This window comes from Scomber japonicus, chromosome 14 (genome assembly GCF_027409825.1).
Source record: "Scomber japonicus isolate fScoJap1 chromosome 14, fScoJap1.pri, whole genome shotgun sequence".
NCBI lineage: Eukaryota > Metazoa > Chordata > Actinopteri > Scombriformes > Scombridae > Scomber > Scomber japonicus.
Window position 1 is genome coordinate 4,076,071 of NC_070591.1, and position 11,960 is coordinate 4,088,030.

General features: G+C 45.0%; 1 protein-coding gene across 1 annotated transcript in view; it reads left to right on the plus strand.

Annotated features, from left to right (window-relative positions):
- Positions 1 to 10,721, plus strand: part of LOC128373277 (kinesin-like protein KIF20B) — a 90,803-nt gene extending 80,082 nt beyond the window's left edge. Inside the window, exons 35-38 of the mRNA XM_053333567.1 lie at positions 4,634 to 4,708; positions 6,439 to 6,556; positions 8,827 to 8,990; positions 10,638 to 10,721. Coding sequence (XP_053189542.1) covers positions 4,634 to 4,708; positions 6,439 to 6,556; positions 8,827 to 8,990; positions 10,638 to 10,721 — 441 coding nt within the window. The remainder of the gene's footprint in view (positions 1 to 4,633; positions 4,709 to 6,438; positions 6,557 to 8,826; positions 8,991 to 10,637) is intronic.
- The last annotated feature ends 1,239 nt before the right edge of the window (positions 10,722 to 11,960 follow it).

Consider the following 11,960-nt stretch of genomic DNA (forward strand, 5'->3'; position numbering starts at 1 on the left):
TGGAAGCAGAGTGTCAGTTTGTCTCGTTGGGTTCAGCCGACGTCGGCACCATTTATTTTATTTATGATCATTTAATGGTCTTATGTGTGGTTTAGGGTTCCTTCCTTCCTTTCTCCATCCCCCTTTCTTCTCTCCTTCCTTCCTTCCCTCTTCCTCTTTTCCTTCCTTCCTCCCTTCCTTCCTTCCTCCATCCCCATTTCTTCCTTTCTTCCTTCCTTCCATCCTTCCTTCCTTGCTTCCTTCCCCCTTCTTCTTTTCCTTTCTCCCTCCTACCTTCCTTCATTCCTCCCTTCTTCCTTCCTTCCATGCTTCCTTCCCCCTTCCTCTTTTCCTCCCTCCCTCCTTCCTTCCTTCTTGCTTCCTTCCATCCTTCCTTCCTTCCTTGCTTCCTTCCCCCTTACTCTTTTCCTTCCTTCTATCCTTCCATCCTTCCCCCTTCCTCTTTTCCTTTCTCACTCCTACTTTCCTTCCTTCCCTCCTTCATTCCTCCCTACTTTCCTTCCTTCCTCCCTCCCTCCCTCCCTCCTTCCTTCCTTCCCCTTCCCTCTTTTCCTTTCTCCCTCCTTCCGTCCCTCCTTTCTTCCCTCTTTTCCTTCCTTCCCTCCTTCATTCCTCTATCTTTTCCTTCCTTCTTCCATCCTTCCTTCCCTCCTTTCCTTCCTTCCTCCTTCCTTCCTCCTTTCCTAGGGGTTTTCTGATGCTGTTAAATATAAAACAGATGATTCCAGTCTCTTCACTACTTGTCGTGTTTTTCAGACTAATTATACCCCCCCCACCCCCCAAAAAAAAAATTAATCAAATCGTTTTCATTGGATTGCTTCCTCTCGGTTAAAGTGCTCGTATTTCATCTCGTGTGACACTCGGACGCTGTAGTTGCATCATGATGAAGTGGATTCTTATCTGATGGGTTTGATATCTGCAGGCAGCGATAATACAGCTGCTTTCATGATCCGTCCACACTGCTCTGCAACAACCACAGATTATCGACTCTTTGCAAAACAGTCTTTTCTCCTTTTTCTGTCTTCTTCTTCTGTCCTTTCCACGTCGCTCGCAGCCAGCCACGTCTGTCTGTTCAGCAGAAGAGCTCTTAATGATTTATTGAGAGAGAGAGAGAGAGAGAGGCGTACAAGTTTTGAGTTCATGTAAAACCAAACAAAAAATGAAAAGCATCCTCTAAATAATCTTAAAAACCGCGTAAAGTGAATTCAGACATTTTCTTCTAAACACATTAAATAGGTCATACATGTATTTCTAAAAAAGGTGTAAAAAGCATTTCAACCATTTAGATTTGAATTGTGGAGCTAGGCTTCACAAACTGTGTTTCAAGATTTCTGTGTTCAGGATTTAGTGATTAGCATAAACCCGCCCCTGCTGCTGTAGAGGTAGAAATACATCCAGCACACACTACTACTACTACAGGCTACAGTTAGACAGTTAGCTGAGTTAGCCGCTGAGCTAGCAGTAGAGTTAGCCGCCGAGCTAGCCGCTGAGTTAGCAGCAGAAAGCTCTCAGACGTAGCGTCCATGTTTCTGGTAGAGGTGGTGACTTTGATTGACAGGTGACACTTGGTAGGGGGCGGGGCTTCAGCGTTTGGGAGCAGAGAAAGAGGCTGATTTTTACACAACTTTGAAGCCTAATTTCATATATTTTGCGTTTTTTTTTAATCATTCAAATTTGGCAGGGTGGTTAACAACACACTTTTCTGTGGTATGTCAAACTCAGAACACATATTTATTCTGACTTTACACGGACTATAATTAGCCTCAAAAGTCTAGTATGAGTCACACAGGTGGACTCTCTCCTCTCCCACAGAGTCAGATGTGTTTTTCAGTTTCTCACTACAACAGCATTACTGGACATATTTCAGTTTTCTAGCAAATGAAACGACTCTGAGTCACAAGGAGCCGTTGGGGACGAAGCCTGACCTGCGAGGGAGGAGGAGGAGTGGGAGCGGTGGAGGACATGAAGCATGCTCCACTTTCAGAAAGCAGGAGAGAGAGAGAGAGAGAGAGAGGGGGGGAAATAAAAAAGAAAGACGTGGAGCTGCTGATTCTATGGATGCTTTTTTTTTTTTTTTTTTTTGGTTAAATAATCTGAGTGAGGAAGGAAGGAAGGAAGGAAGGAAGGAAGGAGAGAACGGATGTAGAGATAACAAAAAAGACAGTTCATAGGGGATCTGGAGTGTGTTTCTCTTTCTCTTTGTGTGTGTGTGTGTGTGTGTGTGTTTCTCTGTGTGTATGTGTGTGTGTGTGTTTCTCTCTCTCTCTGTATGTATGTGTGTGTGTTTCTCTCTGTGTGTGTTTCTCTCTGTGTGTGTTTCTCTCTGTGTGTGTTTCTCTCTCTCTCTGTGTGTGTGTGTGTTTCTCTCTGTGTGTGTTTCTCTCTCTCTGTGTGTGTGTGTGTGTTTCTCTCTCTCTCTGTGTATGTGTGTGTTTCTCTGTGTGTGTGTGTGTGTTTCTCTCTATTTGTGTGTTTCTCTCTATTTGTGTGTTTCTCTCTCTCTCTGTGTGTGTGTGTGTGTGTGTGTGTGTGTTTCTCTGTTTCTCTCTATTTGTGTGTTTCTCTCTCTCTCTGTGTGTGTGTGTGTGTGTGTGTGTGTATGTTTCTCTCTCTCTGTGTATGCGTGTGTTTCTCTGTGTGTGTGTTTTTCTGTGTGTGTGTTTCTCTCTCTGTGTATGTGTGTATTTCTCTCTCTCTATGTGTATGTGTGTGTGTGTCTCTCTCTGTGTGTGTGTGTGTGTGTGTGTGTGTGTGTGTGTTTCTCTGTGTGTGTGTGTATGTGTGTTAGTCAGATAGAGGAAGAAAGACGTGGAAACATACAGATGAGAAACGATAAACCGTAATTGGAGTGTGTGGAGAAAGTAAACAAGATGAAATGTCTCTCTCTCTCTCTCTCTCTCTCTCTCTCTCTCTCTCTCTCTCTCTCTCTCTCTCTCTCTCTCTCTCTCTCTCTGTGTGTGTGAGAGATGAGGTGATAGAGAGGCAGCGTGTGGAGAAAGTAAATGAGACGTGAGATAATGTGACTGAAGAGCGAGGACAAAGAAAGATGCAGAGATGATAAGTGAAGGGGGGGGGCTCGGGGGAAGGGGGGGGGGGGCGGGCGATCGTTTCCTCTTCACTTTTTAAAGGGTAACAGATTAAAATGGTAGAGATACTACGAGGCATTTTTAAGCTCACAAATATCCATCAATGTTGGCTTTAAACATCTGCATTGATCAATCTGTAGCAGCAACATGAACATGAAGTCTCTCTAAGCTTCTCATCACTGCTGGGATTTAACCCAAAAGCAAAATGACAAATGATAAATCCCTGACAGATGTTGGTATTTCTGATTCTGAATGTGACAAACTAGCTAGTTCCAGTTGTGTAAAAGCTGCTTCATCATGTTAGAGAGCAGAAAAACATTTTATCTTGTGAACTGAAAGTTGAGAAAAAAAAAAATATTTCCAGGTGAAAAATATCAATGTCAAAATCCACAATTCATAATTCATCATGTTCTCACTCACATGCCATCGCCATCTCATCATTTAACTCATCACCTCTCACACAGCAGACAGAGAGAACAACTTCAGATGCTTCCACTAAAAACACATTTTAAATATTCTCCTGAAAGTCAGAGATTTTCCCTCCAAATCTTTATCGACAAGAAACTGAAAAAAAACATCTTCAGTAAACCTATATTTAATGATGGGAAGGAAGGAAAGACAACAAGGAAGGAAGGATGGAAGGAAAGGAGGAGGAAGGAGAAAGAAGGGAGGAAGGAAGGAAGGTAAAGAGGGAGGGAGGGGGGGAAGAAAGAGAGAAGGAGGGAGGAAAGTAGGGGGAGGAAGGAAGGAAGGTAAGGGGGGATTAAAGAAAGAGAGAAGGAGGGAGGGAGGGGAGGACAGATGGGAGGAAGGAAATGAAGGAAGGGAGGGAGGAAGGAAATGAAGGTAAGAGGGAGGGAGGGAGGGAGGAAGGAAGGTATAAGGGAGGGAGGAAGGAAGGAAGGTAGGGGGGGAGGAAAGAAAGAAGAGAAGGAGGGAGGGAGGACAGATGGAAGGAAGGGAGGAAGGAAGGTAAGGAGGGAGGAGGAAAGAAGGAAGGGAGGAAGGTGGGGGGTAAGAAAGAGAGAAGGAAGGAAGGACAGAAGGACATAGGAAAGAAGGAAGAGTCAAAACAGCGGGGTCAATTTGACCCCGGGAGGATAATGAAAGGTTTTCTACATGTCTGACAGTAGAGTAGCGCTCGTCACACTCCTCAGAGAAAACCAAACATTTAATTAGTTGGGTTTCTTTTTTTCCTCAGGAGCCACTCAGACTGTATATATTGTGACTGGCAGCAGGTTCAGTGTTGGCAGGTAAATAACACAAGATTGGATCTTGTTTTCTCTCCTGCTGAAAATTATTCCAGCTGGTCAAATCTGTGAGAGTGAGATCGACCACCGAACTGAAGCTGAATGTTTCTCTCCTGATTCTCTCCATCGTCCATCGCCTCCAAACTGTCATCAATGAAACTCGTCTTTCTTACCTTCTTATTGATCTGTGTGTTTTAAACGTGTGTGTTTCTCTCTCTCTCTGTGTGTGTGTGTGTGTGTGTGTGTCTGTGTGTCTGTGTGTCTGTGTCTGTGTGTGTGTGTGTGTGTGTTTTAAAGGAGGAAGTAGAAGCAGAGAACAGAAGGAACACGAGAACCAAAATGGGAACAAAGCTAACCCCCCATAAAGAAGAGGTGAGATACACACTCTCTCTCTCTCTCTCTCTCTCTCTCTCTCTCTCTCTCTCTCCTTCTCTCTCTCTCTCTCTCTCTCTCTCTCTCTCTCTCTCTCTCTCTCTCTCCTCTCTCTCTCTCTGTCTCTTCTGTCTCTCTCTCACTCACTCACTCACTCACTCTCACTCTCTCTCTCTCTCTCACACACATACACACAATCTCTCTCTCTCTCACTCACTCACTCTCTCACTCTCTCTCTCTCCGTCTCTCACACACACTCACCCTCTCTCTCTCTCTCTCTCTCTCTCTCTCTCTCTCTCTGTCTCTCACACACATACACACTCTCTCTCTCTCCTTCTCTCTCTCTCACTCACTCACTCACTCTCTCTTTCTCTCTCTCTCTCATATTCACTCACACACTCTCTCTCTCTCTCTCTCTCTCTCACACACACACACTCTCTCTTCCTCTCTCTCTCACTCTCTCCCTATGTCTCTCTCTCTCTCTCTCTCTCTCTCACTCACGTCACTCACTCACTCACTCTCACTCTCTCTCTCTGTAACTCACACACACACACACACACACACACACACATCGAGGTGCAGACACATGCATAACCATGAACATGTGCTCTCATACATCCTATATGTATGTATGTTTATATTAACATATATTTTACACACATCAAACCTATTTTTAGATATTAATTCATCAAACAGGAAGTCAGAACAAACCAGAATTCATCAAAGTCTTTATTTTTGTTCTTCTAGTTTCACCAACAATAATATTAATGTAGTTTAATTATATAAGTATAATATAATATATTATAATATAGTATAACATATTATATAGTGTATATGACAAATTGACCCCGTCTGTTTTGACTGTTCCTTCTTTCCTCCATTCCTCTTTTCCTTCCCTCCTTCCTTCCTTCTTCCTTCTTTCCCTCCTTGCTTGCTTCCTTCCTTCTTTCCTCTGTCCTTCTTTTCTCCCTTCCTCCTTCCTTCCTTCATCCCTCCCTCCTTCCTTCCTCCCTTCTTTCCTTCCTTTCCCCCTACTTCCTTTCCTTCCTTTTTCCTCCCTCCTTCCCCCCTATCTCCTTCCCTTACTCCCCTTCTTTCCTGTCCTTCCTTCCTTCCTTCCTTCCCTCCTTCCTTTCTCCCTCCTTTCCATCCTTCCTTCCTCTCTTCCATCCTTCCTTCCTCTCTTCCTTCCTCCCTCCCTCCCTCCTTCCTTTCCTTCCTCCCTCCCTCCTTCCTTTTCTTCTTTTCCTTCCTTCCTCCCTCCTTCCTTTCCTTCTTTCCTCCCTCCCTCCCTCCTTCTTTCCTTCCCTCCTGCCTTGCCTTCCTCCCTTCTTTCCTCTGTCCCTTCTTTCCTCCCTCCCACCTTCCTTCCTTCCTCCTTCCTTCCTCTTTTCCTTTCTCCCTCCCTCCGACCTTCTTTCCTTCCCTCCCTCCTTCCTTCCTCTTTTCCTTTCTCCCTCCCACCTTCCTTCCTCCCATTCTTCCTTTCCTCCCTTCCTCCCTTGATTCAGGGACAACAGGAGGGTTAATATTGTCCACATGTTTACAGATTGAGATTATTATTATTATTATTATTACTATTAATTAAACTATTACATCTCAGTACATTTAAACATTAAGTTCACTCAGCTGCTTCTTCCTGCTCTCACTAAAAGCCACACAGTCTGTTTCATATCTCCACTGAGCACGCTGAGAGTCTCTAACTACTGTTTACTGTCACCTGTGATCAGATCTCTTCATCAGCCAGTCGCCACAACTCTCAGAGCAGCATCCGCAGCAGGAAGGAAGGAGCGCTGCAGAAGATCGGAGACTTCCTGCAGAGCTCGCCAACGCTGCTCGGCTCTAAAGGTCAGATATCTCACTTTCACTTTCACTCCAGTCTACGCAGGAGAGAAAACTAGATGCCAGAGAGATTACTCCAAATGTAAAGAGGAGAAATAAGTCAACATACTATTCAGTTTATTTATATTTGGTGCCATTTGTGAACTCCACCTCCTCCTAAAAACAGCAACTCATAGAGTCAAGAAAAGAAGGGAAGAAAAAGGAAGGGAAGGAGGGAGGGAGGGAGGAAGGAAGGAAAGGAAGAGAAGAAAAAGGAAGGAAAGGAGGGAGGAAGGAAAGAAAGGAGGGAGGAAGGAAGGGAAGGAAGGATGGAGAGGGAGGGAGGAAGGAAGGAAAGAAGGAAGGACAGGAGGGAGGGAGGAAGGGAGGGAGGGAGGAAGGAAAGAAAGAAGGAAGGACAGGAGGAAGGGAGGGAGGGAGGGAGGGAGGAAGGAAGGAAAGGAAAGGAGGGAGGGAGGAAGGAAGGACAGAAGGGAAGGAAGGTAGGAAGGACAGATGGAAGGAAGGCAGGAAGGACAGACGGAAAGGAAGAAAGGACAGATGAAAGGAAGGACAGAAGGAAAGGAAGGAAGGAAAGACAAACAAAAGGAAGGAGGGAAGAAAGATAGGAAGGACAGATGGAAGGAAGGAAGAAAGGAAAAAAGGAAGGCAGGAAGGACAGACGAAAGGAAGGAAGCAAGTAAGGACAGAAACAAAAGGAAGGAGGGAAGAAAGATAGGAAGGACAGAAGGAAGGGAGGAAGGACAGATGGAAGGAAGGAAGGAAGGACGGACGGAAGGACAGAAGGAAAGGAAGGAACAAAGGACAAAAGGAAAGGAAGGGAGAAAGGACATAAGGAAGGAAGGAAAAGAACACAGGAGGGAAAGTGGGCCGGATTGAACCCATCAGCGGGCCGGTTCTGGCCCGCGGGCCTCATGTTGGACCCCCCTGATTTCGGCTTCCTTAAATATACAACCTGACTTCTTTATTACATTTATTCACCTCCAGTTATTTTTAGCATTTTTTAAAAACCTGCGTGCTGAAACACAGCCGAGGACACGCAAGGACGAAACCCTCGGGGGCTTCACCTGCGTCCTCCAGGAACACGGGTTTGACACGGTAACCATGGTGATGGGAGGGAGAGAGGGAGGGGGAGGGGGGGAAGGGGGAGGCAGAGAGGGAGGGACACTAATGATGGCTTAGAGGAGAGGAAGTGAGGTCAGGAAGAAATGAGGAAGGAAGGGAGGAAGAAATGACATGAGGGAGGAAGGAATGAGGAAGGAAGGAAGGAAGGACATGAGGGAGGAAGAAGTGAGGGAGGAAGGAAGGAAGGACATGAGGGAGGAAGAAGTGAGGGAGGGAGGAAGGAAGGACATGAGGGAGGAAGGAATGAGGGAGGAAGGAAGGAAGGACATGAGGAAGGAAGGAAGGTGTGTGTGTGTGTGTGTGTGTGTGGAGTCACCTCTGCGTTTTATCTTCGGGGACGGGAGGGAGGTCTCACTCGGTCAATTAATCGTCGCCCCGAGGATTTGACACAAAGGATGCTGTCGTCTGATAACTCCACCTTTCCTCTCCTCTTCCATCTTCTGTCTTCCTTCTCTCCTTCCTTTCCTCGTCACTTTTGTCCTCCTCCGATCGTCATTTTTTAAAGTTCAGTTCACTATAAAATTCCTTCCTTCTTCCCTCTTTCTTTAATTTTTCCTTTGTTCTTCCCCTCCTTCCCTCTTTCTTTGCTCCCTCCTCCTTCCGTCTCTCCTTACTTCCTCCCTTCCTTCCTTCTTTCCTTACTTGCTTCCTCTTTTCCTCCCTCCCTCCCTCCCTCCTTTCTCCCTTCCGTCCTTCCACCTTTCCTTCCTCCCTTCCTTCTTCCCTCACTTCCTTCCTCCCTTCCTCTTTTCCTTCCTTCTTTCCTCCCTTCCTTCCTTCTCTCCTTACTTCTTTCCTCTTGTCCTCCCTCCCTCCTTTACTTCCTCATTCCTTCCTTCTTTCCTTCCTCCCTCTTTCTTTAATTTTTCCTTCTTCTTTCTTTTTCCTTCTCTCCTTACTTCCTTCCTCTTTTCCTCCCTCCCTCCTTTACTTCCTTCCTTCTCTCCTTACTTCCTTCCTCTTTCCCTCCCTCCCTCCTTACTCCTTTACTTCCTCATTCCTTCCTTCTTTCCTCCCTTCCTTTCTTGACCCAGGAGGACAACAGGAGTGTTAAACTCTGTCACATAAAGTTTAAACGACTCACCAATTAAAAGATGACTCTGAATATTCAACGTCTAACTCGTGTGTGTTTGTTTCTTTCTTCTCTGCAGCCAAGAAGATGATGAGTCTGGTCAGCGGTCGGAGTGACGCAGACTTGGCAGCTTCCTCGTCTTCTTCCTCCTCGTCTTCATCGCTCAGTCTGAGAGCCAAGAAGTCAAAAAGGAAACTGTACAGACCTGAAATCTCCTCTCCCATCGACATGCCCGCACACCCAGTAAGTACAGTAAACGTCCTGTCAGCAGTTTATATAATATAATATAATATAATATAATAGTATTGATTATTTTATTTATATAGAAGTTTTTATGGTTGATTGACGAGCTGATAATAAGACAGAACAAAGCGCAGACCGAGGAACTCTCCAGACCTTCCATTAACTTACATTCACTTTGACATTTTTGTTTTTTGACCCGTCGTCATGGAGCTTTGAACAATTTCCTCCTCATTTGCATTAAAGTCAAAATGTTCCAAACTGACTCCATTCAGAAAATCTCTACCTTTTTATTTAATCCTCCTGTTGTCCTCGAGTAAAGGGAGGGAGAGAGGAAGGGAGGAAGGAAGGAAGGAAGGGAGGGAGGGAGGAATGAGAGGAAAAGAGGAAGGAATGAGAGGAAAGGAAGAAGGAAGGTAGGAAGGAACAGAGGAAGAAGGAAGGAAGGGAGGGAGGAAGAACGATGGAAAGCAGTAAGGAAGGGAGGAACAGAGGGAGGGAGGGAGGATAGGAGGAAAGGAGGGAGGGAGAGAGGAAGGAAGGAAGGAAGGAACGAAAGAGAGAGGAAGGAAGAAGGGAAGGAAAGAGGAAGGATGAAGAAAGGAGGGTACGAAGGAATGAGAGGAAAGGAAGCAAGAAGGAAGGAAAGGAGGAAGAAGGAAGGAAGGGAGGGAGGAAGAACGATGGAAAGCAGTAAGGAAGGAAGGAACGGAGGGAGGGAGGATAGGAGGGAGGGAGGAAGGAAGGAAGGAAGGAACGAACGAACGAACGAAAGAGAGAGGAAGGAAGAAGGGAAGGAAAGATGGAGGGCAAGAAAAGGGGATGGAGGGAGGGAGGAAAGAAGGTAGGGGGGAAGGAAAGAAGGAAGAAAGGGGATGAAGGAAGGGAGGAAAGAGAGAGGAAGGAAAGAAAGAGAGAAGGTGGTAGGAAGGAACTAAGGACAGACAGACAGACGGAAGGAAAGAAGGGAGGAAAGGAGGAAAGAAGGAACAGTCAAAACAGCCGGGAGGACGACAGGAAGGTTAAAGACCAAACAGACGAGTCAGGAACTTGTAGGAGGCAATTATTGAGTTTAATTAGTTCCTTTTTATTAACGGCGTGAATGTGAAACTTAATAAGTACCTGGATCAGAGTTTAACACACACACACACACACACAGACACACACACACACACACACACACACTCCTTTCATTCCTCCCTGCCTTCTTTCTTCCCTTCCTCTTTTCCTTTCTCCCTCCCTCGTTCCTTATTTCCTCCGTCCTTCCTTCTTTTCCTTCCTCCATCTGTCCTTCCTCCCTCCATCCTTCTCTCCTCCCTTCCTTCTTTCCTTCCTCCATCCCTCTTTCTTCTTCCTTTCCTTCCTTCCATCTGTTCTTCCTCCCTCCCTCTTTCTCTCCTCCCTTCCTTCTTTCTTTCCTTCCTCCCTCCCTCCTTCTTTCTTTTCTCCCCCCTACCTTCCCTCCTTCATTCGTTCTCTTTCCTCCGTCCTTCCTTCCTTTCCTTCCTCCATCCTTCCTTCTGTCCTCCCTTCCTTCCTCCCTTCCTTTCGATGAGTGTCCTATAAAGGACACACACACACACTCACACAGTGACACACACACACACTCAGGTTTAACATTTTCTTCTTCTGTGGTTTTTATTGTTTCAGATCATCACCAGAGACGCGGAGGAGGAGAAGGAGAGCGACCATCAGATCATTAAACGCCGTCTTCGCTCCAGAATGGTTAAATAAAGAATTAACCTTCAAACAGTTTAATCAACACTAACCTTAAAAACCTTAAAAAATGAAGAAACACATTTAAAACCAGCAAATTCAAACTTTATATATCGTCTTAATAATTTTATTTAATCTTAATTTCTCATTATTTAACGATACCAATAGATTATTTAGAGTATGTAGAGCTGGTTAAATGTCGCTGTCGCTGTTAAAGGAAGAGTTTTTTGGCGGGAAATTTGTCTTAAGTTTAATAAATCTGCCCGAAACATCACATTAAAAGTCCAAAAACAACAATTTATGTTTCTAAGCTAATGCTAAGCTAACTTCCTGTTTGCTCTACCGCCATAATTAAAGCAGATTGAATAGAAGAAGAACAGTATGTAAAGGGTTAACTATTGTTTTTTTTTCTAATTCTGCCTCGGTCTTAATACTAAGCTAACTTCCTGTTCGCTCTAAGCTAACTTCCTGTTTGCTCTACCTCCATAATTAAAGCAGATTGAATATCAGAACGTAGAAAATAAAAGCTCTTCCTTTACAGCACGGCTCTATAACTGGATCAGCTTATTGATCAGCTGCTGAATAGTATTGATTTCTCACTTCCTGTTTATTTTATTTTGAAGGAATACGTCCAATGTGTTTTTGTTTTTTTTTTACTTGATGTGCAATTTTGAGTTTTCATTCATAGTTTATTTTACTTGTAAGTAAACTGTTGACCCTCCTGTCGTCCTCCCGGGTCAAATTGACCCCGTCTCTCTTTTGACTGTTCCTTCTTTCCTTCCTTCCTTCCTTCCTTCCCTCCCTCTTTCTTTAATTTTTCCTTCCTTCTTTGCTCACTCCTCCTTCCATCCTTCCTTGCTTCCTTCCTTTCTCCTTTCTTTCGCTCCCTCCCTCCTTACTCCTTCCTTCTCTCCTAAATTCCTTCCTCTTTTCGTCCTTCCTTCCTTCTCTCCTAAATTCCTTCCTTCCTTTCCTTCCTTCCTTCCTTCTCTCCTAAATTCCATCCTCTTTCATTCCTTCCTCCTTTCCTTCCCTCCCTCCCTCCTTACTCCTTCCTCCCTCCCTCTTTACTCCTTTCTCCCTTCCTTCCTGCCTAAATTCCTTCCTCTTTTTGTCCTTACTCCTTTCCTTCCTTCCTTCCTCTTTTCGTCCTTCCTCCTTTCCTTCCCTCCCTCCCTCCCTTCTCTCCTAAAATCCTTCCTCTTTTTGTCCTTACTCCTTTCCTTCCTCCCTCCCTTCCTTCCTCCTTTCCTTCCT